A 17,848-nucleotide genomic window follows, 5' to 3' on the forward strand; every position below is an offset into this window, starting at 1 on the left:
AATGCCGGTGAGTTTGGGCCCTGGGGATTCGAGGGTCGGGGAGCTGAGGGCAGGGAGCAAGGCCCAGGAAGCGGGTGTACAAAGGCAATAGAGCAGAGGTGCCAGGCACCTGTATGGGGCACGAGTATGCTGGAGCAGAACATGAGACAGCTGAAGCAGGGTATTACTGGTGTTTGGGTGAGTAACGGGTGTGGGTGGGAGGGGGGGGGGGGGTGGAGGGTGAGTGTGGGCGAGAGGGGGGAGGGTGAGTGTGGGCGAGAGGGGGGAGGGTGAGTGTGGGCGAGAGGGGGGAGGGTGAGAAGAGGGGTGGAGGGCGAGAAGAGGGGGGAGGGCAAGTGTGGGTGAGAGGTGGGGAGGAGGGTGAGGGGGTGGCAACGAGTGGGTGAGGGTGTGGGCGAGAGGGGGCGGGCAAGTGTGGGTGAGAGGGGGAGGGCAAGTGTGGGCGAGGGGGGAGGGAGGGTGAGTGGGCGAGAGGTGGGGGGAAGGCTGAGTGGGTGAGAAGGAGGAGGGTGAGTGGGCGAGTGTGGGTGAGAGGGCAAGTGTGAGGGGGAGTGAGAGTGTGGGTGAGAGGGCAAGTGTGAGGGGGAGGGGGAGTGCGAGTGTGGCTGAGAGGGGGAGGGGTGAGGGGGAGGGGTGTGTGGGGGGGGTGTGTGAGAGGGGGGGGGATGTGAGGTGAGAGGGGGGTGTGTGAGAGAGAGGGGGGGTGAGAGAGAGAGGGGGGGGTGAGAGAGAGGGGGGGTGAGAGAGAGAGGGGGGGTGAGAGAGAGAGGGGGGGTGAGAGAGAGAGGGGGGGTGAGAGAGGGGGGGTGAGAGAGAGAGGGGGGGTGAGAGAGAGAGGGGGGGGTGAGAGAGAGAGGGGGGGTGAGAGAGAGAGGGGGGGTGAGAGAGAGAGGGGGGGTGAGAGAGAGAGGGGGGTGAGAGAGAGAGGGGGGGTGAGAGAGAGGGGGGGGTGAGAGAGAGGGGGGGTGAGAGAGAGAGGGGGGGTGAGAGAGAGAGGGGGGGTGAGAGAGAGAGGGGGGGTGAGAGAGAGAGGGGGGGTGAGAGAGAGAGGGGGGGTGAGAGAGAGAGGGGGGGTGAGAGAGAGGGGGGGTGAGAGAGAGAGGGGGGGTGAGAGAGAGAGGGGGGGTGAGAGAGAGAGGGGGGGTGAGAGAGAGAGGGGGGGTGAGAGAGAGAGGGGGGGTGAGAGAGAGAGGGGGGGGGTGAGAGAGAGAGGGGGGGTGAGAGAGAGGGGGGGGAGAGAGAGAGGGGGGGTGAGAGAGAGAGGGGGGGTGAGAGAGAGAGGGGGGGTGAGAGAGAGAGGGGGGTGAGAGAGAGAGGGGGGGTGAGAGAGAGAGGGGGGGGTGAGAGAGAGAGGGGGGGGTGAGAGAGAGAGGGGGGTGAGAGAGAGAGGGGGGGTGAGAGAGAAGGGGGGTGAGAGAGAGAAGGGGGGGTGAGAGAGAGAGGGGGGGGTGAGAGAGAGAGGGGGGGGTGAGAGTGGGGGGGTGAGAGGAGAGGGGGGGTGAGAGAGAGAGGGGGGGTGAGAGAGTGAGGGGGGGTGAGTGAGAGAGGGGGGTGAGAGAGGGGGGTGAGAGAGAGAGGGGGGGGGTGAGAGAGAGGGGGGGGGTGTGAGAGAGAGAGGGGGGGGGTGTGAGAGGAGAGGGGGGGGGTGTGAGAGAGAGGGGGGGGGTGAGAGAGTGAGGGGGGGGGTGAGAGAGAGAGGGGGGGGGGTGAGAGGAGAGGGGGGGGTGTGAGAGAGAGAGGGGGGGGGGTGAGAGAGAGAGGGGGGGGGTGTGAGAGAGAGGGGGGGGTGTGAGAGAGAGGGGGGGGTGAGAGAGAGGGGGGGGTGAGAGAGAGAGGGGGGGGTGAGAGAGAGAGGGGGGGGGTTGAGAGAGGGGGGGGGGTGAGAGAGAGAGGGGGGGGTGAGAGAGAGAGGGGGGGGTGAGAGAGAGAGGGGGGGGTGAGAGAGAGGGGGGGGTGAGAGAGAGTGGGGGGGTGTGAGAGAGGGGGGGTGAGAGAGAGGGGGGGGTGAGAGAGAGGGGGGGGGTGAGTGAGAGAGGGGGGGGGTGAGTGAGAGAGAGAGGGGGGGGGTGTGAGAGAGTGAGTGGGGGGGGGTGTGAGAGAGAGAGAGGGGGGGGGTGTGAGAGAGAGAGGGGGGGGGGTGTGAGAGAGAGAGGGGGGGGGGTGAGAGAGAGAGAGTGGGGGGGGGGTGAGAGAGAGAGAGGGGGGGGGTGTGAGAGGAGAGAGGGGGGGGGGTGTGAGAGAGAGAGGGGGAGGGTGTGGTGTGAGAGAGGGGGGGGGTGAGGAGGGGGGGGTGAGAGAGAGGAGGGGAGTGTGAGGGTGAGGGGAGAGGGGCGAGTGCGTGAGGGGGGAGGGGGCGAGTGCGGGCGAGAGGGGGAGGGGCGAGTGCGGGCGAGAGGGGGAGGGGCGAGTGCGGGCGAGAGGGGGAGGGCGAGTGCGGGCGAGAGGGGGGAGGGCGAGAGGGGGAGGGCGAGTGCGGGCGAGAGGGGGAGGGCGAGAGGGGGAGGGCGAGTGCGGGCGAGAGGGGGAGGGCGAGTGCGGGCGAGAGGGGGAGGGCGAGTGCGGGCGAGAGGGGGAGGGCGAGTGCGGGCGAGAGGGGGAGGGCGAGTGCGGGCGAGAGGGGGAGGGCGAGTGCGGGCGAGAGGGGGAGGGCGAGTGCGGGCGAGAGGGGGAGGGCGAGTGCGGGCGAGAGGGGGAGGCGAGTGCGGGCGAGAGGGGAGGGCGAGTTGCGGGCGAGAGGGGGAGGGCGAGTGCGGGCGAGAGGGGGAGGGCGAGTGCGGGCGAGAGGGGGGAGGGCGAGTGCGGGCGAGAGGGGGAGGGCGAGTGCGGGCGGAGAGGGGGAGGGCGAGTGCGGGCGAGAGGGGGAGGGCGAGTGCGGGCGAGAGGGGGAGGGCGAGTGCGGGCGAGAGGGGGAGGGCGAGTGCGGGCGAGAGGGGGAGGGCGAGTGCGGGCGAGAGGGGGAGGGCGAGTGCGGGCGAGAGGGGAGGGCGAGGGCGGGCGAGGGGGGAGGGCGAGTGCGGGCGAGAGGGGGAGGGCGAGTGCGGGCGAGAGGGGGAGGGCGAGTGCGGGCGAGAGGGGGAGGGCGAGTGCGGGCGAGAGGGGGAGGGCGAGTGCGGGCGAGAGGGGGAGGGCGAGTGCGGGCGAGAGGGGGAGGGCGAGTGCGGGCGAGAGGGGGAGGGCGAGTGCGGGCGAGAGGGGGAGGGCGAGTGCGGGCGAGAGGGGGAGGGGCGAGTGCGGGCGAGAGGGGGAGGGCGAGTGCGGGCGAGAGGGGGGAGGCGAGTGCGGGCGAGAGGGGGAGGGCGAGTGCGGGCGAGAGGGGGAGGGCGAGTGCGGGCGAGAGGGGGAGGGCGAGTGCGGGGCGAGAGGGGGAGGGCGAGAGGGGAGGGCGAGTGCGGGCGAGAGGGGAGGGCGAGTGCGGGCGAGAGGGGGAGGGCGAGTGCGGCGAGAGGGGGCGGCGAGAGGGGGAGGGCGAGAGGGGGAGGGCGAGAGGGGGAGGCGAGAGGGGGAGGGCGAGAGGGGGAGGGCGAGAGGGGGAGGGCGAGTGCGGGCGAGAGGGGGAGGGCGAGTGCGGGCGAGAGGGGGAGGGCGAGTGCGGGCGAGAGGGGGAGGGCGAGTGCGGGCGAGAGGGGAGGGCGAGAGGGGGAGGGCGAGAGGGGGAGGGCGAGAGGGGGAGGGCGAGAGGGGGAGGGCGAGAGGGGGGAGGGCGAGTGCGGGCGAGAGGGGGAGGGCGAGTGCGGGCGAGAGGGGGCGGGCGAGAGGGGGCGGGCGAGAGGGGGCGGGCGAGAGGGGGAGGGCGAGAGGGGGGCGGGCGAGAGGGGGAGGGCGAGTGCGGGCGAGAAGGGGGAGGGCGAGTGCGGGCGAGAGGGGGAGGGCGAGTGCGGGCGAGAGGGGGAGGGCGAGTGCGGGGCGAGAGGGGGAGGGCGAGTGCGGGCGAGAGGGGGAGGGCGAGTGCGGGCGAGAGGGGGAGGGCGAGTGCGGGCGAGAGGGGGAGGGCGAGTGCGGGGCGAGAGGGGGAGGGCGAGAGGGGGAGGGCGAGTGCGGGCGAGAGGGGGAGGGCGAGTGCGGGGAGGGGCGAGGGCGAGTGGGGAGGGCGAGTGCGGGCGAGTGGGGAGGGCGAGTGCGGCGAGAGGGGGAGGGCGAGTGCGGGCGAGAGGGGGAGGGCGAGTGCGGGCGAGAGGGGGAGGGCGAGTGCGGGCGAGAGGGGGAGGGCGAGTGCGGGCGGAGGGAGGAGTGCGGAGGGGAGGGCGAGTGCGGGCGAGAGGGGGAGGGCGAGTCGGCGAGAGGGGGAGGGCGAGTGCGGGCGAGAGGGGGGAGGGCGAGTGCGGGCGAGAGGGGGGAGGGCGAGTGCGGGGGAGGGCGAGGGGGGGAGGGCGAGTGCGGGGAGGGCGAGGGGGGGAGGGCGAGTGCGGGGGAGGGCGAGGGGGGGAGGGCGAGTGCGGGGAGGGCGAGGGGGGGAGGGAGAGTGCGGGGGAGGGCGAGGGGGGAGGGAGAGTGCGGGAGGGGGAGGGAGAGTGCGGGGGAGGCGAGGGGGGAGAGAGTGCGGGGAGGGCGAGGGGGGGAGGGAGAGTGCGGGGGAGGGCGAGGGGGGGAGGGAGAGTGCGGGGAGGGCGAGGGGGGAGGGAGAGTGCGGGGGAGGGCGAGGGGGGGAGGGAGAGTGCGGGGGAGGGCGAGGGGGGAGGGAGAGTGGCGGGGGAGGGCGAGGGGGGGAGGGAGAGTGCGGGGGAGGGCGAGGGGGGAGGGAGAGTGCGGGGAGGGCGAGGGGGGGAGGGAGAGTGCGGGGGAGGGCGAGGGGGGGAGGGAGAGTGCGGGGGAGGGCGAGGGGGGGAGGGAGAGTGCGGGGGAGGGCGAGGGGGGAGGGAGAGTGCGGGGGGGCGAGGGGGGAGGGGAGTGCGGGGGAGGGCGAGGGGGGGAGGGAGAGTGCGGGGGAGGGCGAGGGGGGGAGGGAGAGTGCGGGGGAGGGCGAGGGGGGGAGGGAGAGTGCGGGGGAGGGCGAGGGGGGGAGGGAGAGTGCGGGGGAGGGCGAGGGGGGAGGGAGAGTGCGGGGGAGGCGAGGGGGGGAGAGAGTGCGGGGGAGGGCGAGGGGGGAGGGAGAGTGCGGGGGAGGGCGAGGGGGGGAGGGAGAGTGCGGGGGAGGGCGAGGGGGGGAGGGAGAGTGCGGGGGAGGGCGAGGGGGGGAGGGAGAGTGCGGGGAGGGCGAGGGGGGGAGGGAGAGTGCGGGGGAGGGCGAGGGGGGAGGGAGAGTGCGGGGGAGGGCGAGGGGGGGAGGGAGAGTGCGGGGAGGGCGAGGGGGGGAGGGAGAGTGCGGGGGAGGGCGAGGGGGGAGGGAGAGGCGGGGAGGGCGAGGGGGGAAGGAGAGTGCGGGGGAGGGCGAGGGGGGGAGGAGAGTGCGGGGGAGGGCGAGGGGGGGAGGGAGAGTGCGGGGGAGGGCGAGGGGGGGAGGGAGAGTGCGGGGGAGGGCGAGGGGGGGAGGGAGAGTGCGGGGGAGGCGAGGGGGGAGGGAGAGTGCGGGGAGGGCGAGGGGGAGGAGAGTGCGGGGGAGGGGCGAGGGGGGGAGGGAGAGTGCGGGGGAGGGCGAGGGGGGAGGGAGAGTGCGGGGAGGGCGAGGGGGGAGGGAGAGTGCGGGGGAGGGCGAGGGGGGGAGGGAGAGTGCGGGGGAGGGCGAGGGGGGGAGGGAGAGTGCGGGGGAGGGCGAGGGGGGGAGGGAGAGTGCGGGGGAGGGCGAGGGGGGGAGGGAGAGTGCGGGGGAGGGCGAGGGGGGGAGGGAGAGTGCGGGGGAGGGCGAGGGGGGGAGGGAGAGTGCGGGGGAGGGCGAGGGGGGGAGGGAGAGTGCGGGGGAGGGCGAGGGGGGAGGGAGAGTGCGGGGGAGGGCGAGGGGGGGAGGGAGAGTGCGGGGAGGGCGAGGGGGGAGGGAGAGTGCGGGGGAGGGCGAGGGGGGGAGGGAGAGTGCGGGGGAGGGCGAGGGGGGGAGGGAGAGTGCGGGGAGGGCGAGGGGGGGAGGGAGAGTGCGGGGGAGGGCGAGGGGGGGAGGGAGAGTGCGGGGGAGGGCGAGGGGGGGAGGGAGAGTGCGGGGGAGGGCGAGGGGGGGGGAGAGTGCGGGAGGGCGAGGGGGGGAGGGAGAGTGCGGGGGAGGGCGAGGGGGGGAGGGAGAGTGCGGGGGAGGGCGAGGGGGGGAGGGAGAGTGCGGGGGAGGCGAGGGGGGGAGGAGAGTGCGGGGGAGGGCGAGGGGGGGAGGGAGAGTGCGGGGGAGGGCGAGGGGGGGAGGGAGAGTGCGGGGGAGGGCGAGGGGGGAGGGAGTGGCGGGGAGGCGAGGGGGGAGGAGAGTGCGGGGAGGGCGAGGGGGGAGGGAGAGTGCGGGGGAGGGCGAGGGGGGGAGGGAGAGTGCGGGGGAGGCGAGGGGGGGAGGGAGGAGTGCGGGGGAGGGCGAGGGGGGGAGGGAGAGTGCGGGGGAGGGCGAGGGGGGGAGGGAGAGTGCGGGGAGGGCGAGGGGGGGAGGGAGAGTGCGGGGGAGGGCGAGGGGGGGAGGGAGAGTGCGGGGGAGGGCGAGGGGGGGAGGGAGAGTGCGGGGGGAGGGCGAGGGGGGGAGGGAGAGTGCGGGGGAGGGCGAGGGGGGGAGGGAGAGTGCGGGGGAGGGCGAGGGGGGGAGGGAGAGTGCGGGGGAGGGCGAGGGGGGGAGGGAGAGTGCGGGGGGTGGGCGAGGGGGGGAGGGAGAGTGCGGGGGAGGGCGAGGGGGGGAGGGAGAGTGCGGGGGAGGGCGAGGGGGGAGGGAGAGTGCGGGGGAGGGCGAGGGGGGGAGGGAGAGTGCGGGGGAGGGCGAGGGGGGGAGGGAGAGTGCGGGGGAGGGGCGAGGGGGGGAGGGAGAGTGCGGGGGAGGGCGAGGGGGGAGGGAGAGTGCGGGGGAGGGCGAGGGGGGGAGGGAGAGTGCGGGGGAGGGCGAGGGGGGGAGGGAGAGTGCGGGGGAGGGCGAGGGGGGAGGGAGAGTGCGGGGGAGGGCGAGGGGGGGAGGGAGAGTGCGGGGAGGGCGAGGGGGGAGGAGAGTGCGGGGGAGGGCGAGGGGGGGAGGGGAGTGCGGGGAGGGCGAGGGGGGGAGGGAGAGTGCGGGGGAGGGCGAGGGGGGAGGGAGAGTGCGGGGGAGGGCGAGGGGGGGAGGGAGTGCGGGGAGGGCGAGGGGGGGAGGGAGAGTGCGGGGGAGGGCGAGGGGGGGAGGGAGAGTGCGGGGGAGGGCGAGGGGGGGAGGGAGAGTGCGGGGGAGGGCGAGGGGGGGAGGGAGAGTGGCGGGGGAGGGCGAGGGGGGGAGGGAGAGTGCGGGGGAGGGGCGAGGGGGGGAGGGAGAGTGCGGGGGAGGGCGAGGGGGGAGGGAGGGGAGGGAGTGCGGGGGAGGGCGAGGGGGGGAGGGAGAGTGCGGGGGAGGGCGAGGGGGGGGGAGAGTGCGGGGAGGGCGAGGGGGGAGGGAGAGTGCGGGGGAGGGCGAGGGGGGGAGGAGAGTGCGGGGGGAGGGCGAGGGGGGAGGGAGAGTGCGGGGGAGGGCGAGGGGGGGAGGGAGAGTGCGGGGGAGGGCGAGGGGGGGAGGGAGAGTGCGGGGGAGGGCGAGGGGGGGAGGGGAGAGTGCGGGGGAGGGCGAGGGGGGGAGGGAGAGTGCGGGGGAGGCGAGGGGGGGAGGGAGAGTGCGGGGGAGGGCGAGGGGGGGAGGGAGAGTGCGGGGGAGGGCGAGGGGGGGAGGGAGAGTGCGGGGGAGGGCGAGGGGGGGAGGGAGAGTGCGGGGGAGGGGCGAGGGGGGGAGGGAGAGTGCGGGGGAGGGCGAGGGGGGGAGGGAGAGTGCGGGGGAGGGGCGAGGGGGGGAGGGGAGAGTGCGGGGGAGGGCGAGGGGGGGAGGGAGAGTGCGGGGGAGGGCGAGGGGGGGGAGGGAGAGTGCGGGGGAGGGCGAGGGGGGGAGGGAGAGTGCGGGGGAGGGCGAGGGGGGGAGGGAGAGTGCGGGGGAGGGCGAGGGGGGGGAGGGAGAGTGCGGGGAGGCGAGGGGGGAGGGAGAGTGCGGGGGAGGGCGAGGGGGGGAGGGAGAGTGCGGGGGGAGGGCGAGGGGGGGAGGGAGAGTGCGGGGGAGGGCGAGGGGGGAGGGAGAGTGCGGGGGAGGGCGAGGGGGGGAGGGAGAGTGCGGGGGAGGGCGAGGGGGGGAGGGAGAGTGCGGGGAGGGCGAGGGGGGGGAGGAGAGTGCGGGGGAGGGCGAGGGGGGGAGGGAGAGTGCGGGGGAGGGCGAGGGGGGGAGGGAGAGAGTGCGGGGGAGGGCGAGGGGGGGGAGGGAGAGTGCGGGGGAGGGCGAGGGGGGGAGGGAGAGTGCGGGGGAGGGCGAGGGGGGGAGGGAGAGTGCGGGGGAGGGCGAGGGGGGGAGGGAGAGTGCGGGGGAGGGCGAGGGGGGGAGGGAGAGTGCGGGGGAGGGCGAGGGGGGGAGGGAGAGTGCGGGGGAGGGCGAGGGGGGAGGGAGAGTGCGGGGGAGGGCGAGGGGGGGGAGGGAGAGTGCGGGGGAGGGCGAGGGGGGGAGGGAGAGTGCGGGGGAGGGCGAGGGGGGGAGGGAGAGTGCGGGGGAGGGCGAGGGGGGGGAGGGAGAGTGCGGGGGAGGGCGAGGGGGGAGGGAGAGTGCGGGGGAGGGCGAGGGGGGGAGGAGAGTGCGGGGGGGAGGGGCGAGGGGGGGAGGGAGAGTGCGGGGGAGGGCGAGGGGGGGAGGGAGAGTGCGGGGGAGGGCGAGGGGGGGGGAGGGAGAGTGCGGGGAGGGCGAGGGGGAGGGAGAGGGCGGGGAGGGCGAGGGGGGAGGGAGAGTGCGGGGGAGGGCGAGGGGGGGAGGAGAGTGCGGGGGAGGGCGAGGGGGGAGGGAGAGTGCGGGGGAGGGCGAGGGGGGGAGGGAGAGTGCGGGGGAGGGCGAGGGGGGGAGGGAGAGTGCGGGGGAGGGCGAGGGGGGGAGGGAGAGTGCGGGGAGGGCGAGGGGGAGGGAGAGTGCGGGGAGGGCGAGGGGGGGAGGGAGAGTGCGGGGGAGGGCGAGGGGGGGAGGGGAGAGTGCGGGGGAGGGCGAGGGGGGAGGGAGAGTGCGGGGAGGGCGAGGGGGGGAGGGAGAGTGCGGGGGAGGGCGAGGGGGGGAGGGAGAGTGCGGGGAGGGGCGAGGGGGGGAGGGAGAGTGCGGGGGAGGGCGAGGGGGGGAGGGAGAGTGCGGGGGAGGCGAGGGGGGGGAGGGGAGAGTGCGGGGGAGGGCGAGGGGGGGAGGGAGAGTGCGGGGGAGGGCGAGGGGGGAGGAGAGTGCGGGGGAGGGCGAGGGGGGGAGGGAGAGTGCGGGGGAGGGCGAGGGGGGGAGGGAGAGTGCGGGGGAGGCGAGGGGGGGAGGGAGAGTGCGGGGGAGGGCGAGGGGGGGAGGGAGAGTGCGGGGGAGGGCGAGGGGGGGAGGGAGAGTGCGGGGGAGGGCGAGGGGGGGAGGGAGAGTGCGGGGGGAGGGCGAGGGGGGGAGGGAGAGTGCGGGGGAGGGCGAGGGGGGAGGGAGAGTGCGGGGGAGGGCGAGGGGGGGAGGGAGAGTGCGGGGGAGGGCGAGGGGGGGAGGGAGAGTGCGGGGGAGGGCGAGGGGGGAGGGAGAGTGCGGGGGAGGGCGAGGGGGGGAGGGCGAGTGCGGGGAGGGCGAGGGGGGGAGGGCGAGTGCGGGGGAGGGCGAGGGGGGGTGGGCGAGTGCGGGGGAGGGCGAGGGGGGGAGGGCGAGTGCGGGGGAGGGGCGAGGGGGGGAGGGCGAGTGCGGGGAGGGCGAGGGGGGGAGGGCGAGTGCGGGGGAGGGCGAGGGGGGGAGGGCGAGTGCGGGGGAGGGCGAGGGGGGAGGGCGAGTGCGGGGGAGGGCGAGGGGGGGAGGGCGAGTGCGGGGGAGGGCGAGGGGGGGAGGGCGAGTGCGGGGGAGGGCGAGGGGGGGAGGGCGAGTGCGGGGAGGGGCGAGGGGGGGAGGGCGAGTGCGGGGGAGGGCGAGGGGGGGAGGGCGAGTGCGGGGGAGTGTGAGTGGGAGAATGTGGGTAAGGGTGGGGGGAGGGGAGTGGGGGGAGGGCGAGCGTGGGGCGAGAGGGGGGAGGGCGAGAGGGGGGAGGGAGAGTGGGCGAGGGGAGGGCGAGTGTGGGCGAGAGGGGGGGGAGTGTGAGTGGCGAATGTGGGTAAGGGAGGGGGAGTGGGGGGAGGGCGTGTTTGTTTCATACCTCGTAATTTTTGAAATCCATGTTTAATATTGTGCTGATCTTTATCTTTCTGAAATGTGCTTATTGGCCCCTTTGTGAGCAAAATTTTGAAATGTGCCAATTTCCGTCTTCTCTTCTCCCCCCCCCCCCCTCCTCCTCCTCCTCCTCCTCCTCCTCCTCCTCCTCCTCCTCCTCCTCCTCCTCCTCCTCCTCCTCCTCCTCCTCCTCCTCCCAACCAACTCCTCATGCAAAATAGTTGGCCCAGCCTGGGCCAATGAGTTGTGGAAGATAGTTCTGGCACAATGTAATTACACTCTGCACTCCACTCTGGCACTGATTACCTTAGGCTGGTGAAATGTTGAGACCTATTGGGCCTGAAAGGGTTTCAGCTGCATGGGCCACTCAAAAGCACAACACTGCTCTACTCACAATATGGGTATAGATGGAAAATCTGTTCAAAGACCACCCACCCTAACAAATGCCTAAATGGGAGGATACTCTCGACCCCCTCTGCGGGAGTAAATGCAACTCGAGGAATTTCAAGGTCCATATCTGATTTCCCCCCCCCCCCCCCCCCCCGGATTATTCAACCTGTTCATTTGTATTTGGAGGATAAACCACTTTGAAAGAATCAAGAAGGTTGCACTGAAGTTTAATGTAGCTTTATCATTATTGAAATCACCAGTTCTTTGCCAATTGTATTGGGTCTTATTGGTTCAGTACACTTTAATGGGTGCTACACAGATCGCTTCGAAATAACATTTTCAGCCTTTCGATTGTCAGTGGCAGCTTTGTTGCACTTTTTAAATGCGTCTTTTCCCTCTTCTAGTCAAATGGAGGTAAAAGCTTTGCAAGCAGGGGGTCATCCTCATTGTCCACTGCGGCTACTAAGAGGCCTTCAGCTAAGGTGAACAATGCCTCAGGTAGTGGCAGTACAAAGGAAATCCAGGAGCTTACTGCATTGATGACATCTGCACCAGCTGTCAAAGTACCTCCTGCTATTCTAGAACAAAAAGGAACTGAAGCTAATCTAGATGTAAAAGGTAAAAGGTAGAATTATTTCAATTTGATTAAATGGACAAGAACGTACAATGAGGTTAAAAAGAATTCTTATTGCCACCAGAGGAGCATGTTAGCCTTGTTTATCCATACCATGCCTAATACGTCTTCCTTTCACCCCCTTGCATACCTTCTCCTTTGAATCACAGCAGCCCATTGAAACCTATTCCTGTTCTGTAACCATCCTTGTTAAATTACCTTAGGTAAGCATCTGTTTGAAGCATTGCTAGGCTTGTTAACATATCAAACCTGCATTTTCAAGCCACACCATGACTTTGTCCCTTGGTTTAATTACCACTCAAATACCCCAGCAGTTCAAAAATATGACAGTACTACCAACAGAAAAAATAATACAAATTCTTGGGTTTTCTGGGCTGGTGTTCTTGACACAGGGGTTTGGTAAGTTGCCACCTCTGTCCCACTCTGTCATGTACATGATTCCAGCCCAATGCTATAGGAATTAGGAGCAGAAGTAGGCAATTCAGCATTTTGAGCCTGCTCCGCCATTCAATCAGATCATGGCTGATCTCTTCCTGGTCTCAAATCCACCTGTTGCCTATATCCCTTTAATGCATTTTTTATCAGAAATATACCTAATTCCTTGAAACCATTTAATGACTCAGATTCCACCGCATTCTGGGGCAGCATGTTCTACTGCCTCTCAACCTATATCCGTGACCTCTTGTTCTAGATTGTCCCACAAGGGGAAACATTTGTTCTATGTTTACTTTATCAATCCCATTTAGTATTTTGTACCTCGATTAGATCCCCTCTCATCTTTCTAAACTCCAGAGAGTATAAGCCCAAACTGTTTAATCTCTCCTCGTACCTCAACCCTTTTATCCCTGGAATCAATCTGGTGAACCCCCTCTGAACTGCCTCCAATGCCACCAGATCCTTCCTCCAATAACGAGACCAGAACTGGACACAGCACTCCAGATGTGGCCTCACCAACACTCTATACAATTGCAACAACACTCTTATATTCCAGTCCTTTTACAATAACCACTTAACATTCCATTTGCCTTTTTAATTACATGCTGTACGTGCATACCAACTTTCTACGATTCATGAACAAAGGCGCCCAGAAATCTCTGCCCAGGCACATTTCAAATCTGCTTTCCATTTTGATAATTTGTCTTTCTATTTTTTCGGCCAAAATGGATAACCTCACACTTATCTACATTAAACTCTATCTATCTCTGTCTGTCTGTAAAATTGTTATATCCTCTTCACTGCCTGCTTTCCCACCTATTTTAGTATCATCCACAAATTTTGCTATGTTACTCTCTGTTCCTGCTTGTAGATCATTTATATAAATTGTAAATAGTCCAAGGACTGACCCCTGCGGCACACCGCAGGTTACAGTTCGCCAGCCAGAGAAGGACCCATTTATCCCAACCCTCTACTCAGTCAGCCAATCCTCAATCCAATCTAGTACCCGTATCGTCAATCCCCTGCGATCTCACTTTCTGGATCAGCCTTTTATGCAGCACCTTATCAAACGCCTTCTGAAAGTCTAGATATATTATATCCATAGGTTCCCCATTATCTATCTTGCTGGTTAGGTCCTCCAAGAACACAAGCAAGTTTGTCAAAAATGACTTCCCCTTCATTTTGTTTTATAAATTTAGAGTACCCAATTATATATATATATTTTTCCAATTAAGGGGCAATTTAGCATGGCCAATCCACCTAACCTGCACATCTTTGGACTGTGGGAGGAAACCGGAGCACCCGGAGGAAACCCACGCAGACACTGCGAGAATGTGCAGACTCCGCACAGACAGTGACCCAGCGGGGAATTGAACCTCGGACCCTGGCGCTGTGAAGCCACAGTGCTATCCACTTGTGCTACCGTGCTGCCCACAAAACTGCCTTCCCTGACCGGGAATGCTTAATGATTAATTTCAGCAACATCCCATCATAGAGTTCAAGCTAGCCGGTCTATAGCGTCCTACTTTTGCACCTCTTCCTTTTTGAATAGGAGCATCACATTAGTGTGTTTTCAATCTACTGGGATTCTTCTAGAATCCAGGAAATTCTTAAATACCTTCCTTAATAATAATAATAATAATAATAATAATAATAATAATAATAATAATAATAATAATTTATTATTATTATTATAATCGCTTATTGTCACAAGTAGGCTTCAATGAAGTTACTGTGAAAAGCCCCTAGTCGCCACATTCCGACACCTATTCGGGGAGGCCGGTACGGGAATTGGACCCGCGCTGCTGGCCTTGTTCTGCATTACAAGCCAGCTGTTTAGCCCACTGTGCTAAACCTGCCCTTAATACCTAGAGTGCAGGCCATCCGGTCCCAGAGACTTACCTGCCCTTAATCCCATCAGTTTATTCAATACCGTATCCTTTGTGATGATTATTGCACCAGGTTCCTCTGCATTAACTGAAATTTTTAGAAAATCTTTATTATCTTCTACCGTGAAGACAGAGGCAAAATATTGGTTCAGTGCCTCCGCTATCTTTGTGTTCCTAATTGTTACCTCACCAGAATCATCCTCTAAAGCACCAACATTTACTTTAGCTATTCTCTTCCTCTTTATATACTTAGAGAAGCTTTTGGTATCAATGTTTATGTTTTTTGCTTTCGTAGTTCTTCTTGGCTCTTTTGATTTTATTTTTAATATCCTTTTTGCTGAACCTTAAAGTTCTTCCAATCCTCCAGCTTACCATTAGCCTTTGCAATATGATTTGCCTTAGTTTTCACCTTTATCCTTTCCTTGACTTTCTTGTTTAGCCACGGGATGTTTTTCTCCCTTTTACAATTCTTCTTCCTCTCAGGAATATGCTTTAATTGAGAGGTGTTTAATATCTCCCTGAGCTTCTGCCAATGTTCCTCAGTTGTCCTACCCTCAATTATTTATGCCCAGTCTTCCTTTGCCAGCTCTTTCCTCAGGCCTGCATAATTACCTCTGCCCAATTCTGTCACCTCGTTCAATCTGAATTTGAAATTCTAGCATGCTGTGATCACTCCTTCCGAGAGGATCCTTAATGACAAGATTATTTATCAAGCCTTCTTCGTTACATAATACTAAATCTAAAAAAGCCTGCTCCCTAGTTGTCTCCACAACATATTGCTCGAAGAAACAATCCCTCACACACTCTATGAATTCTCCCTCGAGGCTACTATGACGCCAGTTTGATTAATCCAGTCAATATGCATATTAAAATCATCCATGATTACCATTCTGCCCGTCTCACAAGCCCTCGTTATTTCTTGGTTTATACTAGGCTCCATTTTGGAAGTATTTGACCAGGGACCTGTAAATTACTCCTACCAAGGAGTTTCTCCCCTTTTTTATTTTCACCCAGACGATTCAACATTTTGTCGCTTACGGCCAATATCATTTCTTTATGCAGCCTTGATGCTGTCTTTAACCAATAAAGCAACTCCAGTTCCTGTTCCATCCTGTCAATCCTTTCAGAATACTAAGTACCCTTGGACATTCAACTCCCAGTCCCAGTCCTCCTGCAACCATGTTTCAGTAACCCCACCAAATCATAACCTTTTGCCTCTATTCGTGCTGTCAGCTCGTTTGATCTTATTCTGAATACTGCGTGCATTTAGGTACAAGGTTTTTAAATATGTCCTCCTGATATGCCTTTCCTTTGCAGGATTTTCATATCCACCACGCTTTTCACACATTCTGACCTCCTTTATTAATCCCTGAGACTCGGCCTCATCCCCAACTTTCACTCCCACAGTCAGTCACCTTACATTTTGACTTTTTACGTTTCCTTTCCACTCCTTAGTCGTTAGACTGGTCCTGTCTATTCATCCTAATAACCTCTACCTTCTCCTCACTTGCTGCTGTGTTGGCCCCTGTTAATCATTATACTTCTTGTAGCTTTACCTCCCCGCCCCCCATCTGCTAGTTTAAAGTCCTTGTGACCACCCTATTTATCCTTCTGCTAGAGCAGACCCCTCCTGCCCCAATACTGATGCCAGTGCCCCATGAAAAGGAACCCCCCTTTCTGGTCCACTCCTTTAGCCACGTGTTTACTTTTCTAATTTACTCATCCCTCTGCAAATTTGCACGTGGCTCGGGTAGTAATCCAGAGATTATAACCTGTTCTTTAATTGACTGACTTAATGCCATCAGGACAACCTGGGATGACTAATGAAGAGTGATTGCCAGTGTTACCAATATCCCACGATCACTAAATACTTAACCTTGGTTGACAGTATACTTAACCTTAGCCAGAATGATTTAAAATCTTGGCACTTGAAGCTCCGTGTATTGGTATATTTAGTCAAAGCAAGCGAGTTAGAACAGCGAACATGCAGTGCAGAAGGAGGCCATTCGGCCCATCGAGTCTGCACCGACCCACTTAAGCCCTCACTTCCACCCTCTCCCCGTAACCCAATAACCCCTCCTAACATTTTTTGTCACTAAGGGCAATTTATCATGGCCAGTCCACCTAACTTGCACGTCGTTGGACTGTGGGAGGAAACCGGAGCACCCGGAGGAAACCCACGCAGACACTGGGAGAACGTGCAGACTCCGCACAGACAGTGACCCAGCGGGGAATCGAACTGAGACCCTGGCGCTGTGAAGCCACAGTGCTATCCACTTGTGCTACCGTGCTGCCCGTTGAGCAATAAATTAAATGTTTCCGTTAATGGCAGTGAACTGCATTAAAAAGTTCAGGAGAGAAGTAGATTAATTTTTTCAGAGAAAAGAACTGATAGATATTGTGGAAGGCAAGGTAGGAGGAAGTAATCAAAATACTGTTGGACTGGATGCCCTCGTCTCCTGTTTTTGTAACATAAGTGCTTAAGGAATCTAGTTTAGAGATTATAATAGCAGTGTTCTTTGGAAAGATGGATGGTATCTTTCAACAATTTGGGCCAAAACAGAATTTTCACTCACCAATTACAAAAAACTTACTTTTCTACCTATGATTAATTTTTAGGTTTATCACACAGCACCAGTTTGGATGTCATTCCATCCAAAGACACAGAAAATGCAAAAAGAGCAGACAACAGTGGCAACTTTAAAAACCTTGATAGTGTGGGTCGAAACAGCTTCGGGGACGTGTTCTCACCAATCAGAGATGGTAAGTTGGTTTAAATTAGCGTTCATGGGTATTTACTGAATTGTGAAAACAGTTCATGAAAGACACAGCATGATGGTTTATGGTTTGCGTTTATAGATGTCGCAGAAACAAAGACTGGTGAAGACAGCATTGCAAAAGGAAATGGTAAGATAAGCTTCCTTGAACAGCAATTAATTTAGTTAACTTGGGTCTAGAAATCCACGAATGGACTGGGGCTTGGATGTGAATGTAGTTGGGACTAAGGGGACCAAAGCTGCAGCTGCCTGCAGCTGTGCCAGATGAAGCTAATTCCTACCAATTGCAATCCCATGTCAAAGCTGCTAAAAAATTGGCATGATGGATGGGATATGTTGATTTCATTGGTAGTAGCCGAAACTGTAACGTGACACATCAAATTAGACCTCCAGGCAGGCAAGTGAAAAGTCCATATTGGTGACACATCGCCGGTTGGGAATCTCAATCCTGTCACATCAGTCACCACTGTACAAAGAGAATAATTTGCTTTTTTGAAATAAATTTAGAGTATCCAATAATTTTTTTTCCAATTAAGGGGCAATTTAGCGTGGCCAATCCACCTACCCTGCACATCTTTGGGTTGTGGGGGTGAAACCAACGCAGACATGGGGAGAATGTGCAAACTCCACACTGACAATGACCTGGGTGGGGGGGATTTCGAACCCGGGTCCCAACCACTGTGCCACATGTCGGCCAAAGAAAACAATTTATACCTCTGTTCATGTGAGGTTTGAACATAGTATAGAACATACAGTGCAGAAGGAGGTCATTCGGCCCATCGAGTCTGCACTGACTCACTTAAGCCCTCACTTCCACCCTATCCCCGTAACCCAATAACCCATCCTCACCTTTTTGGTCACTAAGGGCAATTTATCATGGCCAATCCACCTAACCTGCACGTCTTTGGACTATGGGAGGAAACCAGATCACCCGGAGGAAACCCATGCAGACACGGGGAGAACGTGCAGACACCGCACAGACAGTGACCCAGTGGGGACTCGAACCTGGGACCCTGCCGCTGTGAAGCCACAGTGCTATCCACTTGTGCTACCGTGCTGCCCTTGACTGTCATGAATTGATGATCTGCAGTCTCAGAACTGCAACTGAAGTCAGAAATCCTTGTTCCATCACTCGTCCATTTCTCCAAGATTTCAGTTGTGGCACCTTGTGACATTTTTTTGTTCAATAAAGCAAGTTCAGTCTTTTCGGGTACCTGTTAGAGAAAAATCCTGGTGTCATTTTAATAGAAAATCAGTGCCAAAGGAGTTTTGTGCTCTGTCAATTTTACTGTCATGTATCATAGAATTGATTAAGTGCAGCTTCACATTTGGATGTTTTCTGATCATAGAATCCTCACAATGCAGAAGGAGGCCAATCGGCCCATCAAATCGGTACCGACGCTTTAAAAGAGCATCCTCACCGCGCCCTATCCTTGCAACCCTGTAACCCCACCTAAACTGCACAACCGTGCACACTAAGAGATAATTTATCATGGCCAATCTACCTAGCCTG

At 62.4% G+C, this 17,848-nt stretch overlaps 1 protein-coding gene across 2 annotated transcripts in view; it reads left to right on the forward strand.

The window, feature by feature from the left end:
- nedd1 (NEDD1 gamma-tubulin ring complex targeting factor) overlaps positions 1-17,848 on the forward strand; it is a 119,807-nt gene that overhangs the window by 61,080 nt on the left and 40,879 nt on the right. For both annotated transcript variants that reach the window (XM_072471940.1, XM_072471939.1), the window contains exons 8-10: positions 11,005-11,218; positions 16,178-16,321; positions 16,418-16,465. In XM_072471940.1, the coding sequence (XP_072328041.1) occupies positions 11,005-11,218; positions 16,178-16,321; positions 16,418-16,465 (406 nt within the window). The remainder of the gene's footprint in view (positions 1-11,004; positions 11,219-16,177; positions 16,322-16,417; positions 16,466-17,848) is intronic.

This window comes from Scyliorhinus torazame, chromosome 13 (assembly GCF_047496885.1).
Source record: "Scyliorhinus torazame isolate Kashiwa2021f chromosome 13, sScyTor2.1, whole genome shotgun sequence".
NCBI lineage: Eukaryota > Metazoa > Chordata > Chondrichthyes > Carcharhiniformes > Scyliorhinidae > Scyliorhinus > Scyliorhinus torazame.